Genomic DNA, 26,775 nt, shown 5'->3' with positions numbered 1-26,775 from the left:
TTCACATGAGGTTTGTGACACAGACTTTCTTGGTAGAAACCAACTCTTCTCCAGCTTGCACCCCTGGTGGGTCGGCTACCTCACAGGCAAAGGAGGGAGGTTATGCTCTAGCACTGTGCATTTTACCACTTTGTCTTGCTTGGGCAGCCTGTAACTTGGTATTCACCCATGTTTGAGGACTACCATCCTGCTTGTCTTAGGAGAAAGCAGAGTTGGTTACCTGTAACAGGTGTTCTAGGACAACAGGATGTTAGTCCTCATGAAACTCTCCCACCTCACTGGGAGTTGGTTTCTCCATGAATTAGCTATATCATGAACCGAGGGACTCTGCCTAGGGGGCAGAGTTATCACTACAGCTGCATATGCTCAGTAGGGCATGCTGAAAGCTCTAGAATCTTTGAGATCAAAGTTCTGTGCTAGGTTCCATTCAATGTCACCCATGTTTGAGGACTATCATCCTGCTGCTGTCCTAGGAGAACACATGTTACAGGTAAGCAAATCTGCTTTCTGGTTCCAGGAGCGCAGGCTGCATGGCAAATCAGAAAAGAGCCAGACCACTGGCTATATCAGTCTCCTTTCACCAAACTTTAACAACCCAGCTCAGGGCAAGCCATATAAAAGGGATACTTCCCTGCTCCACTGGGCTTGCATTGCAGAACTGCCAGGTTCACATCACAGTTGCCAGCCCGCACGAAGACCTCTCTCTCCCCCCCCCCCCCCCCCCGATCTGCCCAGAGCCCCAGGCACAGACTAATTCTGCTGCAGCACAAGCTGCACAAATCCCACTGGCCTGCCGCCAAGCAGACAAGGCCCGTCCCTGGCACAGGCTCCTTGCCTCAGCTGACAATTTTTATTTTTTTTTTTTTAAACTTTATGGAGTCAGCCTTCCAGACACAGAGCTGAAGGAGCAGCTTCGGTGGTCAAGGAAACCAGGAGCCCCTGGTTATCAAACACTGGATCGTTGCAGATGAAATTCAAGACAGGGGTGTCCAACACCCCCCCCCCCCCCCCCCCCCCCCGGTTGCCTGGCTTCCACTGAAGGATGGCCCACGAAGGTGCCTAACATCTCAGGGAACTGTCCTACAAACTACCAGCTACTTAATTTTCTTTTTTTTTTTTGGACTGCAGGAGTGCACTTTTACTATCTGCTGGAGTCAGAGAAATATTGAGGGACTGCAGGTGGCACTCTTGGATATTTAGCAGTGCCCAAAGTTTTGCTCTGACTCCATCTGCTGGTAGGGATGAACAACTCATTGGATTGGACTGATCTGGGTATGTTCAGGAACACTTTTTTTTTTTTTTTTTTTAACTAAACTTTAAAGTTAAAGCTAAACTTCCCTGAAGGTTACAGGCTCTGCTGAGGTCCCTTAGGGTGAATGAGCCGGGATCCCTGGTTTCACCCTAGTCCGGCTGCTGGAGAGTTCACAAGGTCCTCATTACCAGGGGGGATGGCCCCCACCAGGACCTGGAAACCCCTTGGGAGGCAGTAGAAAACTCACTAAAGTGAATCTGGCTTATTTTCTTTTTCTATTTCTCTGGACTGCAGGCTTTGCACCTCCACCATCTGCTGGAGACAGAAATATTGATGGGACTGCAGGTGGCACCACAGGGTATAGGGTACAGTTAGTCAAGACTTCTCTGTCTCCATCTGCTGGAGGAGAGGCAAAACCCAGCTGTCTGGGCTGATCCGGGTACGTACAGGGAATTTAGCTTTTGGAGCCTCAAATCACTGCTAAGAACTAACAAAGCATTTTTAACAGCATCAGACCAACTCAAATTCCTGTGCTCATTCCAGTTTACACCCATGAAAATCATGTTGCACATTTAGAACCTGCTGGCATTTATTTTACCTGTGAAGTTTCCAACATACTTAATACTCCAGCTTGGATACATATTACTTTGAACATAAGACAACAGCAATCATTCCCCCATCTCCTCCATCATGAAACCAGATGACTGAATACACACACCTTATGTTCTGTTTTCTAACATGCTCACAGCATTGTCCAAGTTGTATCAATGTTATTAAATTCAGAATAAGACTCAAGTTTGCAGGCGTACAAGGACTGGCCATACCTGCATGCACCATAATTCTGTATAATTGTAAGCATGATGCCAATAAACAATGCCTTCCCCCATGCTCTCATTTATTCAACAAAATAAATGTTTAATATTAAACATCTGTTAGTCAATGTGATGTACCCTTATAAGGTTAAATGGTTGCCTAGTACTTTGACTCCTAGTGCCATTAAGGAAAAAAAAATCATAAAGAACTATTTAATTTCCTTGGCCTTGCTTCCTCCAGAAACTTTTGAATGCTGCTCTACCACAGCTGGGAATTCTGGCTGCTGTCCCACACTGACTCTACAAAGCACAAGAGGAAAACTAAATCCAGACCCTACACACCTGCTGGCAGAAGTCGAAGTAACACATCGCGAGGAGCTGGAAGATGGTTTCAGTACAGCTCCTGAGCCCCCAGAAATGTTTAAAGGCGATTGTCTGTACATTTGGAACAAAAAAAAAAAATCAGTCAGAAATTACATTTCTAGCTCATTTGCTTTTAACAAATTACATCAACCCCAGAGTTACGTATTTGATACAGAAAATGGACCAAATGTCTAGACCTTATCAGGCCACAGAGGGTGAAGTCTGCATTAGTTAACACGGGAATATCTGCATGAGAGAATCACAAAAACCTATCACATTATGCAATGAAGAAAACCTCAAACTAGCAAGCTAAAAACCCCCTGCTGCAAAAGGCAGAATCATTGTAAACTATTGTGTTGTCCTTAAAAAGTCACTTTGCAATACAGAGGTCATGCTTCTACTCCAATTACAGAAATTCTAAATGAAAAACTGCTAATATTGCCAAAAATAGCAATGTGACTAAAGCTGTGCAGTCTAAAAACTGGTATTAAAGTGGTAGTTCATTTTACAAACACAAATGGAATGCACAGTCTACAATGATAATGCTACTAGAAGTACAAGATTCAGTTTAAGTAAATGTAGATTATGTCATGGAATGTGGAAACACATACCCGCCGCACATCAAGAACTCACTGGAGGCCCGTCTACCTGCTGTTCCCACTGGCATGTCGTCTGAAAAGAGTGTATAAGACCAAAGAATTAATCAAAACTAACTTGCAAAGAATCGCACTGGATTTATTATACTGTAAATGTATTAAATCCTAGGAGTGTCTGAGGAACAAACCTAAGACAAATCTGTCCATTCAGACAGAAAATGTATCACAACCAGGAGGAAAAAAAAAATCAGATCTCAAATGCACAGCAATGAGACAGGCCTTACTCTCTTGTGGGAAAGAATTCAGTTTAATAAACTGCATTTTCCCCACAAAGGACATTTATTTCTTTAAAGATGGACCCAATCCTAAGCAATACAAAATGACAACAGAAGCAATGAAGCAATTCCTTCAAGCTTGGCCTCAGGGAAGAATAACTGCATATTAAATATTAAAGAGTTTATGTTACAATTATGATGAACATTTTTATCCAAGGTCTAGAAGAACCTGCAAAATCTGCAGTCTCTGACTTATTCAGACCGATTAAAGCTTAACTATTAGGATGGACTTTCCTCTCAATATGCCAAATGGCAAAACAATTACAAGAAAGATTTTATAATCTGAATCAAAGCCTTGAATGGATGGCATTCTTACAAGAATGATCTGATGCAATATTATGTGGGACCAGGACAAAGTCGTCTGTGTCACAAGAAGAGTTCTTGCTGCTGGTGCTGCCAGATTCTTTGGACACTTGAAGAAAGTTTGGAGGACCCAGGGGCGGGGAAGATAAATTGTCCTCTTGAACATGTTGCATGTCGGGCAGGGACTATGGCAAAAGATAAGAAAGTCAGTATTGGGACCTTAGAGGGTCTGGAGTACCCCAGAAAGCAGTTCAACCACACATTATATTAGGGTACCAATAACTTCTGCAAGTATCCCACTAGAAGGGAATCTTTGGGAGCAAATGAACAGCTCACATTTTCTTAAGAGAATTTTGGTATAGAAATGCCAAGAGTCTTGACCTCAAAAATTAATTTGATTTGTGTGATTCTATTCTGCAGCAGCTGAACGCAAACTCAAAAATCCATTTTATTTATTTCTAAGTGGCTCTTAATCTAGTTATGATCAGGATAATATTTCTGGACTACTATACTGAAGCATTTTCACACAAATTACAAACAGTTCAGTGTAACCTCTGCTTACTCATCTGAAGTTGGTTCATGGAATAACAGTAGGCTCTAAAAAGGGCACATATCAGCAAATCAATTCTCAGGACAAATCCTTAGCAGAATGCTGCAAGATCCTCTCATGGCCATTAACCATAATAAACATATTACAATCATTTGATCAGAGAGGGGGACATGTCTAAGTAAATTTCCCAAGCTTTTCTGTAATGCTGTGCTAGGCCTGTGCTTATTCACCGTCAATCCTCAATGACTGCAAAGAGGACAGGTTTTAGGATATCCCTAATGACTATGCATGAGATTTCACACACCATCTCAACTGTATGCAACTCTCTCATGCATATTCATTGTGGATATCCTGAAAACCAGACTGGCCAGGTGGTCCCCTAAGGACTGGGTTGAGAACCACTAACATGAAAAAACAAGTTTATTAAAAAAAATGTGTAGGCAGAAAGAGCTCTAACTGCTCGAAAGCAGCAGAACTAAGCAGAAATACAGGGCTGTAAAACATGTCGCACAAGGGATTTTCATCTTTAGCCTTCTCTCTTTCCAGTAGAAAGCAGAGTTGCTTACCTGTAACAGGTGCTCTCCTAGGACAGCAGGATGTTAGTTCTCACATATGGGTGACATCAGATGTACCTGGCGCATGTCCATGTGGGGTCCCTCTTCAGTCTCGTAACATAGAATTAAGAAAAAATAAAACACAGGAGAATCCCAACTCCACGGGGTGGCGGATGGGCTTCATGAGGACTAACATCCCGCTATCCTAGGAGAACACCTGTAACATGGTAAGACTTTCTCCTAGGACAAGCAGAATGATAGTCCTCACACATGGGTGAATCCCTAGCTACAGGCTATTCCCAAATATAGACCAGACCAAAATGCACCCATCCAGGTGCCAAAAGGCACAACAGAGGTGCTGTTGGGAACAAAGGGAGACAGCCTGAACATGAAAAAGGGGCTCTATGCCAGAAGAGATGGGTTCTACAGCTGGAAGAGATTCCAGAGGACAGACTGGCCAAAGCTGCTGTCGTGTCAGCCATATCTGTTCAAGCAGCAGTGAGCAGCGAAAGTGTGGCGGGAACTCCACGTCACCACCTTGCAGATCTCAGACAGGGACCGCCCTCAGGTGGGACACCAAAGCTGCCATGGCTCTAACAGAATGAGCCTTGACATGGTCTCCAAACTGCAGCTCCGCTTTCACATAGCAGAATGAAATGCAATCTACCAGCCAGTTAGATTGGGAATCGCAGTTGCCAAGCAAACCCTATCTGTTCTTATCAAATGAGACGAAGAACTGCATGGACTCCCTGTGGCTTGCTGTCCACTCCAGGTAGAAGGCCAAGGTTCTCTTGCAATCCAAGTTATGCAGTGCCTGTTCACACTGGTGCAAATGGGGCCTGGGGAAAAAAGGTGGGTAGGATGATTGATTCAGGTCGAAATCCATCACCACCTTTGGCAGGAATTTAGGGCGTGTATGGAGAACCAGCCTATCATGAATGAACTTCATGTATGGTGGATACGATACCAATGGCTAAAGCTCACTAACCCTGTGTGCTGAAGTGACTGTGACCAGGAACATGACCTTCCAAGGTCAGGTACTTCAGGTCACAGGTGTGCAGTGGCTCAAAAGGATCTTTCATGAGTTGAGCCAGTACCACATTAAGGTCCCAGGACAAAGGAGGACGACAGAGGAGGCTTTAGTTGAAGCATACTTCGCATAAAGCGCCCCACTATGGGCTGCAGAGAGATGGGCGAACCATCCATCCTCCTGGATGGTAGGCACAGATGGCATTCAGGTGCACCCTGACGAAGTTGGTTTTTAAGCCAGCATATGACAGGTGCAGCAGATAGTCAAGCAGTTTTGGTGTAGGGCAGGCAAACAGATCCAACCTGTGACCCTCACACCACACGGCAAACCTTCTCCACTTCAGGCCATGAGACTTTCTGGTGGAAGGCTTCCTGGAGGCTACCAGGACCCGGGAAGCATCCTCTGACAGGTGAAGGGGCTGCAAAGTTAGCCTCTCAACATGCAGGCCATTAGGGATAATGCCCTGAGGTTGAGGTGGTGTAGTCTGCCCTGATCCTGCTTGACCAGGTCCAAGGGAAGTCCCCAGACTGATCGGGTCCCTGATAGAGGTCCTGCAGTAGCGGGAACCAGGTCTGCCTCGGCCAGTGAGGGGCTATGAGGATAATGGTTCCCTTGTCCTGCTGGAGCTTCAGAAGAGACTTCAGCACCAGCGGAAGCGAAGGATACACGTATAGTAGGCTCCTGCCTCAATGAAGGGCAAAGGCATCTGTGGCTGGTTTGCCCCCCTTCCCCCCCGAACAGGGAGCAGAATTGTTTCACCTTGCTATTGCAGGGGAAGGCGAAGAGATGGCAGAAGATCCAGTCTGCCACAGAAAGATTTCAGGGACCACTCGTGTGGTCGGAAGGCTCGGCTGAGGCGGTCCACCACTACATTCTCCATCCCTGCAAGATTCATGGCCTAGAGCAGCAAGCCCAGAGACCGAGCCCATGACCAAATCTGAACTGCTTCCTAACGCAGGAGAAACGACCCCGTACCTCCTTGCTTGCTGATGTACCACACTGCTACCTGGTTGTCTGTCTGGATCAGGACCACCTTGCCGGACAAGCGTAACAAATCGCTCGAAGCTCCAGAAAGTTGATCTGGCATTGAGCTTTCTAGGCAGACCACAGGCCTTGTGTGCAGAGGCCCTCCACATGGGCACCCCACCCCAGGGTCGGCACATCCGTGGCGAGTACAAGTCAAATTGGACAGGCTCTCCCCACCAAGACAAAGAGGTCTGAAGCAGTAGAGTGACTCAGATGCACATGCAGAGATCCTGGGTGGCTTACCGCCACTGGGAGTGCAGGGTCCATTGAGCCCTGCACATATGCGAGTCAAAGGTGTGACGTAGACAGTTGCCACCATATGACCAAGACAACAGAGCATGAGGAAGACAGAGACCTGCCATCTCTGGCGAGCTAGACTCGCGAGGGATGCTGGTTGAAGCGCTCGATCACGAGGCAGATTAAGCACTGGCCTGAGCCAGGTTCAGCTGGGCACCAATGAAGCTCAACTGTGGTGACAGAATCAGATGGGACTTTAGGTAGTTGATGACAAACCCGAGGGACTCCAATACCCGAATGGTCAAGTGCAATGACCGAAGTGCCCCCTCCAGGGAGTCGGCCTGGGGCTCCTGGGTTCGATGGAAGTCGATGTCTCCTCTCCACAAGGTCACTTCAGGGGCATCACAGCAGGCACCGGTGCCATGCGAAGACGGTGACCAGTGAGAGTTTCCATGACTTCCCATGGTGCTTGGCCCGGTCTTTCCATGGTGCTTGGCCCGGTCTTTCCATGGTGCTGAGGAGGATAGAGACGATTCCAATGTCCTGGAGCATGAAGACACCAATGACTGCTCATCTCCAGCCCCCCTCTCCTGAGGGGGCTCAGAAGGGGGGAGTGGACAGCGAGGGTTCAGAGTCCATCGGTTCCCCTCAGCCTCTTTGAGTTAAAGCCCCTGATGCTGGAGTCAACGGTTTGGATTTTTTGGAACCGAAGAGTTTTTCCATCTCGTCCAATGGGCACGACCACCTTTGGGAGTCACCTAATCATAAAAAAACACTCCCAGACGTTGTGCAATGCCCCCAGGAAGAGGATACAAACCTCACGAGTCTGTAAGGGACACAGTCCGTGGACACTGGGGGGCACTGTCGAAAACCCAACTCCACCATCGCTAAAAATACTTGCCGAGCAGTCCGTGCCCAGCAGCCACAGATACTGAGACACACAGGTAACTGACTGCAAAGAAGGAAGACAACTTACCGTGCCACTCTACTAAGCCGGTAGGAAGAAGAGGGACCCCGGCACAGGAAAAGGTCGGAACCAATGGACCGGGAAAAGACTTGAAAATTAAGAAAGAGCCGAGCTCCACAACTGCGAGACAATAGCTCTGCGGAAAAGGAGACTGAAGAGGGACCCCCTCATGGAAACGCAGATTCTGGCATGCTGGGCATGCTCAGTGTGCCAGTCATAGTTTTCCGTGCCGGGCTCCATCTGATGGTGTCATTCATCTATGAAGACTACCATCCTGCTTGTCCTAGGAAAAAAGATAAGCAATTTGGCTGTGCGCAAAGGCAAGGGCCTTATGAACCCAGCTTCTCCCCCCCCAAAGTACATCAGATCCTAAATGTGTTAAGAGTTCCAAAACAGTAGTTGTGCAGTGGGCAATAAAACTTACAGGAGGTGAAGCAAAACGGCATGAGGGAGAACTACCACAAGAGCTCCCGGAGACTGAGCCGCCATAAGTGGGCACTGGCACAGGGTTAGCTGCAGGTAGAGCACAGTAAAAATCAGATCTATAGTTCAACGTTAACCTTCAAAACAAAAACTTCTCACTTGATACTAACCTTCTGGGTGGGAAATAAATCCCTAAAAGCACAGAGTTTACCATGTTTAGCCAAAATAAAAGCAGAATTGAAGGGGGGGGGGGGGGGGAGTATTTGCCCAAAGTCTGAACATAGAACGTTATTTAAAAAAAACCAAAACTGTTTTCCATGAATTACCCATCACTCAATTCAATTGATAAAAGACTTGGGAAATACCACTTTCTTATGTCTAGGACTGAGCAACACAGAATGGATCTCCCCATAAGGAACTAGTGGGTCCTTCCCAAGTGACCCAGCTTGGTCACAGTCAGACTTGATGCTGGGCTCAGTGGCCTATTGATATGACCCGTCATGTAGCATATGTTCACAAAAGGTTATTAAAGCCAACAGTACAACAATATCTCATCTAAACCCTTCACCAGTGAATTAAAAATTGGCTATATGCACTTACATTTTTTGACAGTTGAAACCTGATCAAGGAATGGATGATTAAAGAATGTGTCTGCAAAAGAAAAAAGAGAGACATTGATTTCCCTACCATGTAAGCAGCAGCTTTTAAAGGTATATAATGGGATTCTAAGCTTTCCCAGATATTCCAAGTAAAACATTAAAGAACTGAGGAAGAGTGGGATGTAGCAGTCAGGCAGGATATCTTAATATTTACTGCGCCTGTAAAGCTACGTTGCTCAGCTTTCTAAAGATGAATTCTGATTTGTGCACAAAGCACTAACCAGATTACTTGGCAGTGTCAGTAAAACTGTCTCCATCTGCTGGAAGGGAGGCAAAACCCAGGAGTCCGGACTGATCTGGGTATGAACACGAACATCCCAGAAAAGAAGTTGATCTGAATTATTGAACTCCAGAAACTGTTTCTTAATCAAAGGTTCGCCACTTGTTACTGAACTTTTAACAACAGCTCTCAAATGAAATGGCCAAACTAATGAACCATAGCAATGGAGCATTAACACTGCATCACCATATTTTACAGCGTATCTGTCCCAGAGCCACTGCCAAAATTTTCATGGACAAAAGCTATACTAAATGACTTTTGATCAGTCATTAAGTCTGAGTTAACCATGTCTACTGATTGCAAACAGATGGATGGTTCGGTCTCCTTCAGGGTAAATGTATTAGTTGAATTTTAAGAAGGTAGTCTTTGGAAGCAGGGCACTTCTAAATGCCTCATTGTTTAATTGTACTCCTACTCTGCAAAAAATGAAATTAGCAGCAAGTAGGCAGCTAAAGAAAGCCCAAGGAGAAAAACAGTTTAAAACTGTTTTCTGGGATCACAGAAAATGCCAGAAGGTAGCAGCATTACTCAACTATTCTAAATGTCACCATGGGCCAAGCCAAACAGATGCTATTACTTTTAACAATCTGATTTGTGGCTTGACCCATGACAATTCTTAAATGAGAAATAAGGTGGCCTGAAAAAAGCCACACCTATCTGGTATTTCTCTAGTCTTACAAACTAAGGACCTGATTTACTAAGCATATTTCCTATAGACACAGAATGGAAGGAAAGAATTAATAAATCAGGCCCCAAGTTTTTTCAAACCTCTTTTGGTTTTAAGTTTTACTGATCTGTTTATTCTTTAAAAGCAGACTTGACTAATCTGTTTAATCCTGTGCTACTTGGTTGTTTTCTGTGTGAAGGGCTCTACTGCTTCCAAGAAATATTCTTATGGCACCTAATGATTCCTCTACATCAAAACAGAAAAATCAAAGGCCTTTACAACACAAAGATATTCTTTAACTAGGTAGCACATGTACACTGCAGGTAACTTCACAATGATAGCCTTGCCTATTTGTCATAATTGGTTTCCATCATGTGATAAACAGTTTGTCCTCAAGTGTACATGGTCATAGGCAAAACAATCAAAGACAGTAGGAACCAGGGTGAACCTCTGCTTCCACACTGACAAAATGCTGCCAACCTGGAGACTCGTCTTCTGATTGGATAACAGGGAAGTGTCTGAACAAAATGTACTTGGGAGAAAAGCCTTCAAAACAAGATCAGAACACTGGAAATTCTACCACACATGGGTGTGTTTTTCCGGATAAAGTTTCATACCTAGAAAACAGCTTACTTTATTAACCCAAGTTCCAGAGTCTAAGCCAACACGTGCAGCTTAAGATTAGTATAATAAATGCCTGAAATATTTAAAGATATCACTGCCCCCTCATCTGCATATGACAATGTGACTGGCTTAAGTTCCATGCCTTCACCCATAGGTATTAGAAAGGGGGAGTCATGCCCCCCTCCCCCAAGATTTGGCCAACTTGACTCCACCCCCTCCCGCTTTGTAATTGCTGCATGAGAGGATTTTTTTTTAACTAAGTTTTCCATGGAATATAATCAAGAATTAATACAACTAGACAGCATTGAACAAACATCAATATCTAACATGGAAACACAGAAATGACAGCAGAAAAGGACCAAATGATCCATCCAGTCTGCCCAGCAAGCATATGGTAGTAACTACTGCACCATACAAGTCACCTTTATAATTATCAGTTTCACAGATTGTCAAAATCAGGGCCCTTGGTGGTTGCTGTTTGAGTCCAATTCCCCATTACCTCTTGCATGTTGGAGTTGTATCAAAAATATCAGGCATATTGGTTAAGGGTAGTAACTGCTACACCAGCAAGTTACCCCCATGCTTGTGTTCCCAGACTGTACAATTCAATGTCCTTACTGGCTGCTGTCTGAACCTAATTCCCATTTTCCTCTTTTTCCCCCTGCATCAACATCATAAAGGCTTACTGGTTAAGGGTAGTAACTGCTACACCAGCAAGTTACCCCCATGCACTCTTCATTCCTAGCCTCAAGAGATCCAGAGTGTTTATCCCATGCCCTTTTTGAAATCTTTTACTGTTTTTGTCTTCACGACCTCCTCTGGAAGTGCATTCCAGGCATCCACCACCTTTTCCATGAAGATATTTCCTTACATTGATTCTGAGTCGTACTCCCTGGCGTTTCATTTTGTGACCCCTAGTTCTGATTTCTTTTCAACGGAAAAGGTTTGTTAATTGTGCATCATTAAAACCTTTCAGGTATCTGAAGGTTTGTATCATATCTCCCCCACACCTCCTTTCCTTCAGGGTATATATATTAAGGTCTTTCAACCTCTCCTCATAAGTTATTTGGAGACCCACCATCATTTTGGTCACCCTTCTCTGGACCGCCTCCATTCTCTGTCCCTTTTGAGATATGGTCTCCAAAACAGAACAAGTACTCCAGGTGAGGCCTCATTAAGGACCTGTACAAGGGGATTATCACCTTTTTCTTACTGATTATTCCTCTCAAATCAGCCCAGCATTCTTCTGGCTTTTGCTATTGCCTTGTCACATTGCTTTGCCATCATCAGATCATAGACACTATCACCCCAAGGTCTCTTGTTCTATGCACAATAGTCCTTCACCCCCCATCACATACAGCTCTTTTGGATTACCACACCCCAGATGCATGACTACTTCTTGGCATTGAATCCCAGCTGCCATATCTTCGACCACCGTTCAAGCTTCCTTAAATCACGTCTCATTCTCTCTACTCCTTCTGGCGTGTCCACTCTGTTGCAGATCTTAGTATCATCCATAAATTGACAAACTTTACCTTCTATCCCTTCTGCAATGTTGCTTACAAAAATATTGAACAGAAACAGTCCAAACACCGGTCCTTGTGGCACTCCACTTAAGTTCTCTTCAGAGCAGGTTCCTTTTACCATCACATGCTGTCTATCCATCAGTTTGTAATCCATGCCACCACCTTGGCGCTCATTCCCAAACGTATTTTATTCATGAGTCTTCTATGTGGGACCGTATCAAAATCTTTACTAAAATCCAAGTAAATCACATTGAGCATTCTTCCCTGATCCAATTCTCTAGTCACACAATTAAAAAAAATAAAATCAGATTCGTCCGACAGGACCTTCCCCTGGTGAATCCATGCTGTCTCAGATCGAGCAACCCACCAGATTGTAGATAGTTCACTATCCTTTTCTTCAGAGTCTCCATCATTTTTCCTACTACTGAGGTGAGGCTAATCGGCCTGTAGTTTCCAGCCCCTCTCTGCTCCCATGCTTGTGAAGCAGGACCACCGCTGCTCTTCTCCAATCACTCTGCACCACTCCCATTATCCAGGGATCTATTGAGGTCACACAGTGGACCCGCCAGCACATCTTTGAGCTACCTCAGTATACTGGGATGAACCTCATCAGGCCCCAATGGCTTTGTCCACTATTTTCCTAGCTCTTCCCATACATTTTCTTCTGTAAACAGAGTTTTGTCTACTCCACCCCCATACACAATCTTGTTAACTAGCGGTCCTTCTCCAGGATCTTCTTTAGTGAACACTAAACTGAAGTATTTAATATTTCTGCCATTTCGTCAACTCTCTCCACACATTGATGCTTGTCCCCTTTCAATTTCACTATACCTTTTTGGATCTTTCTCTGGTGTATCTGAAAAATATTTTGTCACCTCGCTTTACCTCTTTGGCAATCCTTTCTTCTGCCAGACTTTTTGCTTTGATTGCTTTCTTAGTCTCCCTCAATTTTACCAGATATTCTTCCCTATGTTCTTCTTTTTGGGATCCTTTATAATTCTTGAATGCTGCTTTTTTTTGCTTTTATTATGTCAGCCACATCCTTTGAGAATCAGATAGAAAAGTAAACAGAAGTAAGAGAAATAAACTAACAAATTTGTTGCTTTTGTAATTGCTCCTTTTAGTTTGGTCCACTGTTCCTCCTCTTCCATTTTCTCCCAGTCTTTTAGTTATACCTCCTGGTATGTCCTCATTTCGACAAAGTCCTTTTTTTGAAAGTTAAAACAGAGGTCTTCGTGTAACTTCTCCGTATCCTGTTTGAGATGTCAAACCATATTGTTTGATCACTGGTGCTGAGGTGGGTACCCATCCGGACAATTGAGACATTATCCCTTTTAGTGAGCACTCTTGTCTAGTATAACTCCCTCCCTCATGGGTTCCATTACCATTTGTTTGAAGAGAGCCCCTTGCAGGGCATCCACTGTCTACTTCTGGTACTCTTTAGACAATCAAGAAATGAATCGCATATGATACATTCTGTCACACCATCACAGGCAGCCAAATTAAACTACACAATTCAATCAAGCAGGGATACTAATATACCCCTTCCTCTCGCTCTTTAATATGATATCACCCCCATATAATGCTATATTTATACTGCACATGCTTTAATAGATAACTCAAACGTTCCATATTAGCAAACACACACCCCTGCTGACACCAATACTATAGGCATGGGTGAGGGATCTTAAAAAAAAAAAAAAATGCACTGGTGGCTGTCCCTCAACTGCCTGCCTACCACGGATCTCCTCACTTACTACTGATTAAATTACACAGGAAAAGGCAGAGACAGGAACTTTGCAGAGCTTTGGATGCCTCATTCTCCTCATCTTCCTCTCCTGCCAGGCCCAAGGAAAAATTACTACTTACCTGATAATTTCCTTTCCTTTAGTAAGGGCAGATCAATGCCGACAAGTGGTTATGCATCTCTGCCAGCAGGTGGAGAGGGAGCAAAAGCTGTCACGTTTATATAGTTCCACCCTGACATCAGCCCACTAGTATTTTCTAGAAAAGCCAAACTGTGGACAAAACTGATTATACTTCATCATCAGTCAACTATTCATGTTTCTCAATCAACAGGAACATGAGCTCAGCCAAAAGAAGGAACATTTCTAGCAAACTAAGGGATAGAGAAGCCACTTACCAGTTCTTAACTAAGAGAAGGAATCACTCTGCATAAGTCACCTGAAGAAAAGCTAACCACAAATTCAAACATCTGCAGCTGAGGACGGGTCTGGGATTGACCTGTCCTTACTAAAGGGAAATTCAGGTAAGTAGTAATTTCTCCTTCCTTAGCATTTGGGCAGGTCAATCCCGAGTGGGATGTACCAAAGCTAATCTTGAAAAGGGTGGGAGGCTGCCAGCGGTCCAATCAATACTGCCTGTGCAAAGGCAGCATACTCCCTAGTCCTAACTTCCAAGCAGTAACTCTTAGAAAGGTTTATTAATATAACATGTTGCCACACAGCAAATTTCAGCAGGCAATAAATGAAGTTCTGCCCATGATACTGCCTGAGCTCTCATGGAATGCAGTCTAATCTGTTTCAGTAAGACAACCTTTCCATTGTTAAAAGTCGCCAACAAGTCTAGATCCGGTAGGCCCCAGCGGTTCACCAGGAGCTAAAAGGCCTCATCCATCAGCTCCCAATCTCCTGGGTCCAAGTTTTTCCTGCTAAGGAAATGGGATCTGATATCATCCTTTCTGGCAATGTGAGAGGTGGATATACTTAGGAAATGCTGCTCTACCTACATAATGAACACATCTATCTCAGATACCTGTTGATTCTTGGTTCATCCTGACTGATGTAAGCCATCATCGCATTGTTGGATATTACCTGGACCACCTGAGCCTCTAGCCCTCGATGAACCACTTGTGCCTCCAATCTGTTCATGTTCCCTTATCACTCTGCTGCATTCTAGTGCCCTTGCACCACCAACTCCTGACAGTGAAGCCCCCCAGTCCAACTGGGATCTCACCTCTAATGGAAGAAGCAGCCTTACCGCATAGTTCCGCAACTGTTGTCTCCATCAGGAGAGCAATATGTGCTGAAGAGAGCGCTTGTGCCCTTGCCCAGGGAGCCACTTCTAAGGTGGCAATAATCGACCCCAGTACTTGTAGATAAGACCACACTGTCAGATGAACAGTGTTTTGCAGGGATTGAACTCGCTGCACCAACATGAGGATCCTAGAGATTAGCAGAAATACTCTGCCCTGCCTTATATCGAATTGAACCATGAGATACTCCCGGGTCTGAGATCGCTACAAATTGCTCTTTGCCAGATTCACCACCCAGCCTAGATCCTGTAGCAAGGAAACCACCCTGTGGATGAAGCACGAAGACTCCCCTTCCACTCTCCTGGCTCAAATCAACTGATCACGCAGATAAGGATGAACTAGAATGTTCTCTTTGCCAAGGGCTGCTGCTACCACCACCAGGACCTTGGAAAAGGTCCTGGATGCTGTGGCTAGTCTGACGGCAAGGCCTGAAACAGGTAATGATTCAGGATAGCAAATCTGAGGAACCACTGATGTTCCTGCGGATTGGGACGTCAACTGAAGCCCTTGAGATCCAGTAAGGGCCAAAACCACCCTTCCTTCTAGGGCAAATAAATGGAATAAAGGCTTGTATTTTGCTGCGATTTGGGAATGGGAATCACTGCTTCCAGATCCACCAGCCATTATAACATTGCATCCGGAAGAATGCAAAGACGTTTTAGAGCATACCCGTCCTGGTTCACTTTGAGAACCCATTGATCCGAAGTAATCTAGACCCACCTGTGATAAAACCAGGATAAACAACCATCTACCTTCTACACCACCAGGTGAACTTGCAAACCTTCACTGGAAAGATAGAGGGGCTCCACTTCTGGAGTCCGCATCTTTGAGGTCCTCAAGCGTGAAAGGACAACTCTGCAGAAGGGATGTGATCTCTGAAAAGAACCTCCCCTATAAAGCCAAAAACGCCGGTAGTCTCAAGAGCGGCCAACTGCCCGAAAACATCAGGCAACGGGTATCTTATTCTCTGGTAACAGAGGGACCTGGGTCTCTCCCCATTTACTTGCCATTTTTTCCCAAATCACTGCCAAACAAAAGTGAGCCTCGGAAGGGCAGCTTAGTAAGATTGGACTTTGAAATATCATCTGTGGATCTGTTGTGCAGCCATAGCTGCCACCTGGCCACAAGAACTGAAGCAGCTCCTCTGGTGGCTATGATTACCAAGTCACAGCCCGCATCAGCCAAGGCAGCGGCCCCCAGTTCTCAGATCCAAGATTGGACCCAGTGCCACCAGATTCTTGCAAAGCTGCAAGGTAGCTTGAGCTACACAAAGGCACAAGAAGCAGCAATTTGCAAGTCCATTATTACTGCCTTGAGGCTTGCTTTAGAATAGCCTCAATCCTATCCTGAGCATCCTTCAGGAATGGTGGTACACAACATGCTATGGATTCCACCCTAGAGAAATGCAACTGCTCTGGCCTGCAGAACCAAAGGATACAAACCCAAGATGCCCCCCCCCCCCCCTTTTTTTAAAAGATGCCTCTGGCGCACTCCATGCCAGATCAATTGATTCCTAAATTGTATCCAGGAGGGGAAAAACCAGAACCCTTGCACAGGATGACCAAAATAGGATCCTCTTCCTGCATCCCCAAGGAGTCAGGCCCAGCCACTCAGAGGGTCTTTAAGGTCTCAGATCAACCTGGCAACTCATCTCTCTGAAACAGAGTTCTATATGGCTCCAAATCTAGGGGGAATGTCCCCTACCTCACAAGGAGAGCCACCTCCATCATCAGTATCATCATGATCCATCTACAATCAAGCTCTATCAGACCACACTGCACCATGGCACTTGATCGTGGAGACAGGCAAGGGAGTGCCCAGAGCACATGGACCTACCTCATTAGGCACTACCAATTCAGAAGACCGGCCCTGTAAAAATGTCTACAATCCCTGGAATAATTCCACTCGGGAAAAGGAGAACAGGCCCTTTCCAGGCCTGAACCTGCCTTCCTGATCACCAGTGTCCCCTGATGACATGACATGGACCAATCAAGGAAGGGAACACCCCTGCTGTGTTTCCCTCTGTCCCACTCCCCTCAGACCAAGGAGATGGACCATTCCTGGCAAAATCAGGAAGTCTGAGCATCCAAGCAGCACTGACAAGCTTAAAGAAAACTGCTGCTGTATAGCCCTGATGTGGCATGCACAGATAGATAAGCGCTTAGGTTTCTTTGCCACAGATGCCATGCTATAAGATGGTAGACCGATGAGGCTCATGCCTAGATTACCTGTGCATATAAACCGCACCCAAAATGGATGCACCAAAAAAAATATGCGTCCAAGCACACACACCTAGACCACTTGTCCAAATGGGTGCCCAAATTGGACACCCAGTACAGACACCTAAGATGGACACAAGAGTGTGCAAGAGAGATGGAGCCTGTGTGAGGGTATGTGAGAGAAGGACAGAGGGAGCCTGTGAGTGGAACTTATGGGAGAGGGGTCAAACTCTGGGAGTGGAGGGCTGGAAGGTGAAGACTGTGGAAGGGATTGAGCCTGTCAGGCAAGGGGAGGGAAGAAATGACAAAGTGGAAGAGTTGAATGAGAAGGATCTGGCCAGGGGAGTAGGGAGAAAGGTTGGAAGAGACTTACAGTGCACTTCTACGGAAAATCTGATCTACCTGCTCAGGAACAGGTTTTGCTTAATCAACCCACAGTACATTTCATTTCACTCAACTTCATCATTTGGAGGCTCGTGTGAATCACAACTGCTATAATTACACTCACTGGGGAAGAAAGGTGGCAACAAGCTGTGTCAAACTAAATATATGTCAGCTATGGTTTCATTGCAGGGTTGCTCACCCACAATGCTAGTTGGGAAGGAGTCAAACCAGAGCACTGAGAAGCAAATGTGAATTCTATACCAACATACTTGCCTGCACATGAAGCGCCTGGCCTTAGATAGGAAATAGTCTGCAGATCTTACCACATGATAATTAAAATTTGGCAGATAACTTGGTAGCACTGAATCCTGCATGCTAAGTGTATTATCTTTAAATCTGGATGTGCTTGTGGTTTTTTACACGTGACTGCATGCAATTTGTTTGCTGGGTAAGTGATAAAGCATGCTAGCTCCCGTAGGAAGGCAGGCAAGCAAGCCATAGTGCGTGGAGATAAAGTTGCTTACCTATAACAGGTGTTCTGAGGACAGCAGGATGTTAGTCCTCAGACATGGGTGTCATCAGATAAAGCCTGATGAAGAAAACTTATGTCAACGTTATTAGAAACTGACTAGGCATACTGAGCATGCCCTGTATCATACGTCCACATGGGGTCCCTCAGTCTTGTAAAATAAATAGGAGAAACAGCTCTGCAGGGTGGTGGGCAGGTTTCATGAGTAATAACATCCTACACTGTCCTCAGAGAACACCTGCTATAGGTAAGCAATGCTGCTTTCTCCGAGGCCAAGCAGGATGTAGTCCTCACAAATGGGTGAATCCCTAGTTACAGGCTACTCCCACCCACAAAAGGGGACCAGTCAGACACCCAACCAGGTGTCAACGGGCACAACACTGATGCTGTTGGTAACAATGGGGAAGACAGCCTAATGTTCGCCAAGGTGATGACCCTCTAGCGCAGCAGAAAGGCCTCAGCCTGAGTCGTGTCTAGCAGGGCGCCCATGAAATCCAACTGAGGTGATGGCCTGACATGGGACTTTGGGTAGTTAAGAACAAACCCTAGTGACTCCAACATCCGGATGTTGGAGTCACTAGGGTGCCAGGTTCAACATCCGGATGTTGAACCTGGCAGCCCCTGCCTTTGATGTGAGCTTGACCAGCCAATTGATCAGATACAGGAAAACATGCACTTTGAAGCCTGTGGAGGAGCACCGCCACCTCGGCCAGGCATTTTGTGAAAACCTGTGGGGCAGACATGAGCCCTAACAGCAACACCCGGTACTGGAAGTGCCATTTCCACCATAAATCCTTAGATACTTCCTGTGACTGGGGAAGATCGATATAGGTATATGCATCCTTTAGGTTGGGGGAGCATAGCCAGTCCCCCTTTTTGCAAAAGGGGGCATCAAAATGCCCAAGGAAACCATCTTGAACTTTCTTTTCTTAGCTTGTTCAAGGCCCTCAAGTCTAGGATGGGACGGAGTCCTTCTCTTCTCTTTGGAATCAGAAGTACCTTGAATAGAATCCCCACCCTCTTTGCCCTGGGTGGTATGGGCTTGACCGCTCTGGCCGTTAAGAGGGAGGAGAGCTTAGTTTGTAGTACCTCCCTGATGTGTTACCAGCCCCCAAAATGGGCACAGAGGGCAATTCGATGGGAGACCCAATAGATTTAATTGGTATCCTGGCAGTCAATGGACAAAACCCACTGGTCTGAGATTATACTGGACCACTATTTCACAAATAACTGCAGCCTGCCCCTGGCTGGAGGGTCCATTTTCCTGAGTACTGTCAACTGGCTTATGATCCCTATGGCCCAGTCAAAACCCCAGCCCTGGAGTTGACTAAGGAGCTGACTGGGGCTTGGGAGCTCTCTGCTGCCTGGGACGGCCACAGCAGCTCTGATGGTGTTGCCAGGATCAAGGAGGCAGAGGATACTACTTCCTTTGGCAAAAAACGCTTCCTTGGCCCTGGCGCCTCATGGACAACTGGTCCAGAGTACTGGCAGAGAGTTGGAGGGTTTCATGATGGTCCCGGAGTTAGGGTGAGATGCTGTGGCCCATCTCCAAAGAGATTCTCTCCAGTACATGGCATGTCAGCGAGTCGTTCCTGTACCTCTGGTCGGAGATCTGAGGCCTGCAGCCACACCATTCTGTGGCAACTGATTCCCGCTGCAGAGACCTCGATGCTGCCTCGAAAACATAGGTCACAGATCTTGTTTCCTGCACTCCAGACCCTTGGCACCAATAACATGGAGTGTTTTTCTGCTGTTGAGGCAGCTGCTCAGCCACTTCCTGCACCTGCTTCCAAATGTCCCGTGAATATTGGCTCATGTAAAGCTGATAGGCAGCGATGTGGGCAATAAGCATAGCGCCTTGGAACATCTTCCTCCCAAGAGTGTATATTGTTCTGTGGTCCTTCCCCAGGGACACTAAGGAATGGGTCTAAGTGCGCTTGACCCTCTTGAGGACGGATTCAACCATCAACTGGTTAGACAGCTGATGCTTATCGAATCTGGCAGCCTTCTGGACAAAGTAGACCTCATCTGCCTTCTTATTAATGGGAGGCACTATGAGGGGGTGTTCCCAAATCCTCAGCAGCTCCTCCTTAAGGATCTTACATACACAAACATACATAGAAATGATGGCAGAAAAGAACCAAATGGTCCATCCAGTCCACCCAACAAGCTTATGGTAATAACTACTGGCCATACAAGCCACCTTTATAATTATCAGTCTCCCAGACTGTCAAAGTCAGAGCCCTTGTTGGTTGCTATTTGAGTCCAATTCCCCATTACCTCTTGCCATTGAAGCAGAGAGCAATGTTGGAGTTGTATCAAAAATATCAGGCTTATTGGATAAGGGTAGTAACCACTGTAGAAGAACATAAGAAAATGCCATACTGGGTCAGACCAAGGGTCCATCAAGCCCAGCATCCTGTTTCCAACAGTGGCCAATCCAGGCCATAAGAACCTGGCAAGTACCCCCATACTTGTTTTCCCAGACTGTGCAATTCAATGTCCTTGTTGGTTGCTGTCTGAATCAAATCCCCCTTTTCCTCTTGCTGTTGAAGCAGAGAGCAATGATGGAGTTGCATCAACAGTGTAAAGGCTTATTGGTTAAGGGTAGTAACCGCCACACCAGCAAGTCACCCCCAAGCACTCTTCTTCGTTCCTATCCTCTAGCCTTAAGGGATCCACAGTGTTTATCCCATACCCCTTTGAAATCTTACTGTTTTTGTCTTCACTACCTCCTCTGGAAGAGCAGGCTCAAGCATTTTGTGCCTGGCATCCTCAGTTAAATGTTGAAATGGGATGGCCTCCGCCATCATCCTCACAAAACCTGCAAAGGTTACGTCCTCAGGCAGAAACTGCCTTTGCTCATCTGGAGAAGGGCTGACGGGAGACCATCCAAATCCTCATCAGTAGACTCAGTCTAATCATCTACCCAGGGGTCATAGGGACCCTCATCCTCACTATATACCACAGGTCATAGGGCCCTAGGTGTTCGGCCTATGTCCAGAGTTGCAGGCACAGATGGAACTGGACAGGGGACTATAGGCCTCAGCGTCTCCACCGGCCTTGGCAAAACTTACTCATCGGAGGAACTGGTGATGAGCAACGTATTGGTAGGGAGAGACCTCTGTGTCCTGCTGGGCACCAACACCAGTTGGGTCGGAAATGCACCAATAAGCACATTGAGTTTCTCCAGAAGCAGTATGAGGATAGGCGTTACTGGCTCCAGTGCCAATGCCACTGGACTGAAGCCCTGCAGTGCCTGCTCCACCAGCTGGACTCAACACTCCAGCTTCTCCTTGAACATTTCCGATGCCAACACGACAGAGAAAGGAGGGGTTGCTAGATCTTCCTTGGACCCGCAAGGGGGATCGGCAACTGGCATCAGGATTGGTGGAGACTGTCACGGACCCCAGGCATTGATGGAGGAAGGGCGCTCCTTACCCCTGGGTCGCTTTGGGAGCATCAAGACAAAGGCTGATGCATCCCCGTGCATCGGTGACCAGTGCCAATGCTTCTTAGGCTTCCCTCAATGCTCAGCCCGTTTTGTTCCCCGTGTCGAGGTCGACAAACCCAATGTCCTCAGCCCAAAGAAGATAAACAGTGTCTCCAGAATCCCTATCCACTGGTGACCTCAACCGAACCAGTCCTGCCGAAGTCAATGGTGAGGTTTCCAGTGCGGCTCAGAGGTCCTTTGAAGCCGATGGCTCTGACTTCTTGGGCCCGAAGTGCTGACATATCTTGTTGAGTTGAAGCAGAAGTCCCTTTGGGGTCATCTGGGTGCATAAGCAGCAACCCCGGAGGTCATGCGATGCCCCCAGGCAGAGGATCAGTGATCGACATGATCCTCAGGCACTGGGGCATTAGCAAAAGCCAGACATGGCCATGACTGGACGAAACAAAAAGGTAAAAGGATGGAATGATGGTGGCAGGTGTTGATGGCCAGCGGGCACAGACCACAAAAAGAAACTTACCTAAAATGCTGAAATCCCTGACTGGGAACCCTACAGGGAGGCACAGAGAGGGACCCAGCGATGGACCAAAAAAGGATTCCAAAAAACTGCAAAAATCTAAATTTTCTACAAGGCAAAGAGCCAATTTTTTTTTTAGAGCTCAAACTGCAAGGCTCACAGCTCCATGGGAAAATGAAAAAGAGACTGATGAGGGACCACACATGGACACATGGTATAGGGCATGCTTAGTGTGCCTAATCAAAGTTTCTAGAAACCTTTACATAAGTTTTCCGCGTTGAACTCCATCTGATGTCGCCCATGTGTGAGGATTACCATCCTGCTTGTCCTCGGATAAGGGATTTACACCACCAGGACAATTCAAATCTTATAACAACCAATTAGTACAATGCTTCTTTAAGACAATTCTGCATTTTAAAGACATCTTTAGCAAAGTGTAAGTTTCCTAGGGGTCATCTTCAGTGGCAGCTTTCAGCTTACCTAAACAAATGAACATGTACACTGCATTACACTGAGCAGAGCTGCTAAAAAGAGCTTAAAGGGGGAAGTTCCTGTCCTTCAAAAAAGATACTTAAATTTCCACAACGTTAGTACATTAGATAAACAAGGAAGTGCAGTGGTGATAGAACCTTCTAATTGCCACATGACCTCGAATAACCCCCAAGTAAGGCCTAGTGGTTTAATGGTTGCCCTTACATGGATTGGGAATTGCAGACTTCTCTTCCTTCACACCCTGAATAGTCAACGTGCCCATACTGATTTTAAACCAAATGAATAAAACAAGCTGAAGTTTTCTAGAGCAAAAATATCAGATGAATATAGCACATACAATAAGAAACATGACTTATGTAATTTTTCATCTAATTTTCCATTTGCAGGTGCTCTTTTGTAACTGGAAAAATAGGTGTGTGTAGAGAGTGGGGTCATGACCACCCATATACAAATACATGGGGTAAAGGTACCTTCACAAAAAGCTCAGTTGAGTGAAAAAAAACAGATAAACAAGAATTGATACATTGATTCTGGAGAGGCACTTACTAAAATAAAGCATATTAGGTAAAAACTTAAAGTTGCTGTGCTATGGTATTTCTTTATATTTCAGTTTCATCTGGAAATAAAGTTTTGCCTCATGTTTTTCTGCATTTAGCTTAAGTTAAGCAGGCATTGTTATATAAATTAGCGTTTTCTGTGACCATGAAAACAGTGGGTTAGATAAGGTGGGAATGTATTATATGTGAGCCAGCTCTCAGGGCTGAACTCCTTAATTTCAGTGACAATTGACAAAATATGGGAAATTTAAACAGATCAATGTGTGTCAGGTATATGGGGGGGAAGTAGATTTTTTTTTGGTGTGAATAGTCATTTAGCCAATACACATCACAATCTCTATATAATTAAGTTTGGAGCTTGGACTTTTGCAAGGTTAGTCACCAAACAGCTACACAACTGCTTTAAGTGAAAAGAGAAACTCACATTAGCAACAGCAAAGAAAAAACATCTTAAGTCCGCAATTGTTGATGTACTTGCTAATTTAAACAGTATGAAGTCAAAACAACCTTTAAACCTTAATTAGAACATTCAGTTCCTCTGCTTACTGGAAGGGCCAGTCCTAGGCTTGTGTAAGCTCTGCCCTGGCATAGGACACCAACACAACTTGAGGCACCAAAAATTATATTTATATCTTGCATTTACAGAACAGTCTTATCTCAAAGGGAAAGCAAACATTCCATACAAAATAAACTCTTGCAAACTCCATAATTAATCAAAAAACAAAAAGAAAACTGCATGCTACAATTAAGAAAATGCTCAAAAATTGTTAGAATGCCAAGAAACCAAAATGTGAAATCAGAATCAACATGCAGAAACTTAAGTATTAACAGTTTAACATTATGAGAAAAGGTTTTAAAAAACTTGCAAAATTGAATATAATCTTTAACCAACTGCAGCTTTTGGGCAAAGAGTTCCATAAACCAAGAGCAAGATAGGAAAAGGATTTCTTCCTTGTTTCAGCACACCTAATCTAAAGGATACTGGTGGGGGAGAGGGGGGGGAGGGTTAGCTAAATTCTGCATAACCTTAAACACTAATAAAAAATGTAATGCAAAAACAAACAGGTGACCAGCTTACAAATCAAGTTTTCCCGTAGATAGCAGGATGAATTAGCCATGCTTTCTGGGAGCACCCCCTGGCAGCCTGTGGGAACTTCTCTCAGAACGTTAAAGAACGTTTTGCTCCTGCACACGTGTGTGGTGCCTTCCCACGCGATTGCCTTATAATCAACTGAAGAGACAGTCATAGAAGTAAAAGCGTATAGTAAGGCAGGCAGAAGGATACTGTCCAGGGAGGTGGGTGGGGACGCATGGCTAATTCATCCTATTTACGGTCAGTTTACGGTAAGCAAACTTGCTCCCCCCCTCCGCACATAAGCAGGCTGAATTAGCCATGCTTTCTGGGAGTCCCTAGCTAGGAAAAAGAAGCACAGGCAGATGCCTGATCCGAAGTATTCTGCATGTCCAGATATGAGTAGCATCATCTGTGCATTGTGCCCTGTAAAATGTGGACAGTCTTGCGAGCAGCCCTAAGAATTAGTAGCATAAGCAGACTATCTTGCCCCATGGTGGCATCAGAACTTGCATGCTGATGAAGGCATGCAGTAATAACCATGTAGCAGCCTTGCATGTGTCCTGAATTGGCACCTGCTGAAGATGGGTGATCAAAGTAGCCATCGCTCTTAGCTGATGTGATTGACCTTTGATGTCAGGCATTCTGGTCTGGTAGAATAGCAGAATTCAATGCATTGTGTCAACCCAGTTTGCTAGCATTCGTTTGGTGACTGATAATCCTGGGACATTTGGGCTGAAGGACAGAAAAAACTGTGAATGCTGTTTGGTGCAATGGTTCTTTGCTTATAGTAGGCTAATGCTCTTGCAATCCAACATGTGTAGCAGGGCTTCTTGTCTGGATGCATGTGTTTTAGGTAAGAAAGTCTGCAACAATTTGGTTTGATTGAGATGAAAAGCTGACAGTACTTCGGAAGAAAGGATAGATGGGTCCATAGGGTGACCTTGACATGGAAGAATTGCAAATAAGGTGAGTAATGAACTAGCGCTTGTAGCTCACCAACTCGTAGTGCCGATGTTATTGCTACCAGAAACAGAACCTTCCACATGAGAAATTTCGACGAAGTTTGCATCAGCTCAAAGGGTGGAAGCATTAGCTTCTCCAGAATGACGTTCAAGACCCAAGGCACAGCTGGGTGAGGTTGGAGGGTGAAGCCTCAGAGCACCTCATGAAACTGGATATGAGGGGGGGGGCGGGGTTTGAGGACATGGAAGCTTTGAACCGCATGGTGCTATGCTATGGTGCTGAGGTGTACCCGGATGGATGACACCGCCAGTCCAGAGGTGTACAGTAAATAGGTATTTTAGAAGTTGCTCCGGTGAGAGTGAAAGGGGTCAAGCGACAGAGCTGAATCAGTGGTGGTATCTATGCCACTTTGCTGCATAGCTTTTCCTTGTGGACAGTTGAAAGAAATATGAATGTCCTGATTTTTTTTTTTTTTTTTTAATTGGGATAGGGAGATGGCTCAGTACTTCCCTTTCAATCTCCATGCCATCAGATGGAGGGACTTCTGCATGGGATGCAGAAGCGATCCTCCTTCCTGTGTTAGATCTACTCTGTCTGGATGAAAGAGTGGATGTTGAATGGAGAGGTGTATGAGGTAGGCATACCAGGGATGCCTGGGTCATGGTGGTGCTATGAGTATGAGATCCAACCTGTCCACGATGCATTTGTAGATCACTCGAACAATTAGCAGGATTGGGGGGAGAAGGGGTTTAACACATACAACAGGCTCCTCATCCATTTGAGCAGAAAAGCGTCCTGAGCTAGTCTGTGATTGCTGGGATACAGAGAACAAAAGTGGAAGCTTCATGTTGCACTTGGTGGCGAACAGATCTATGCAGGGTGTTCCCCATGTTTGGAACAGGTAGGAAACTACGTCCTAATGGATCTCCCATTCGTGGGAGTGAAAACTTCTGCTGAGTCGGTCAGCCTCAGTGTTTATTCCTGGCAGGTAGGTGGCCTGCAGTTGTATGGAATGGGCTAGTGCCCATTCCAATGTTCGTACTACTTCCTTGCATAGTATCTTGGAACCAGACCCGCCTGCCTTGTTTACATAGAACATGGCCACTTGATTGTCTGTATACCATCATGGTTTTGTCCTGAAGGAGGTGCGAAAAGGCGCAAGCAGGTCGTATGGCACGTAGCTCCAGTAAGTTGATCTGAAATGCTCTCTCGCTGGGAAACCAAAGGCTTTGAGTCTTGAAGTGCAAGAAATGTGCACCCCACCCATTTGTGGAGGCATCCATCGTTAGCACCAGCTGGTGTCGGGATTCGGACAGGCACACCCGACTC

The 26,775-nt window shown here is 45.5% G+C and overlaps 1 protein-coding gene across 2 annotated transcripts in view; it reads right to left on the bottom strand.

The window, feature by feature from the left end:
- Positions 1–26,775, bottom strand: part of ULK2 (unc-51 like autophagy activating kinase 2) — a 255,524-nt gene that overhangs the window by 135,339 nt on the left and 93,410 nt on the right. For both annotated transcript variants that reach the window (XM_029611375.1, XM_029611376.1), the window contains 5 exons: positions 9,049–9,099; positions 8,450–8,538; positions 3,675–3,846; positions 3,039–3,099; positions 2,407–2,499 (listed from right to left, as the gene is read on the bottom strand). In XM_029611375.1, the coding sequence (XP_029467235.1) occupies positions 2,407–2,499; positions 3,039–3,099; positions 3,675–3,846; positions 8,450–8,538; positions 9,049–9,099 (466 nt within the window). The remainder of the gene's footprint in view (positions 1–2,406; positions 2,500–3,038; positions 3,100–3,674; positions 3,847–8,449; positions 8,539–9,048; positions 9,100–26,775) is intronic.

This window comes from Rhinatrema bivittatum, chromosome 8 (genome assembly GCF_901001135.1).
Source record: "Rhinatrema bivittatum chromosome 8, aRhiBiv1.1, whole genome shotgun sequence".
NCBI classification, from domain to species: domain Eukaryota; kingdom Metazoa; phylum Chordata; class Amphibia; order Gymnophiona; family Rhinatrematidae; genus Rhinatrema; species Rhinatrema bivittatum.
The sequence above is the reverse complement of the archived record's forward strand: the minus strand, read 5'-3'. Positions and strand labels throughout refer to the sequence as shown.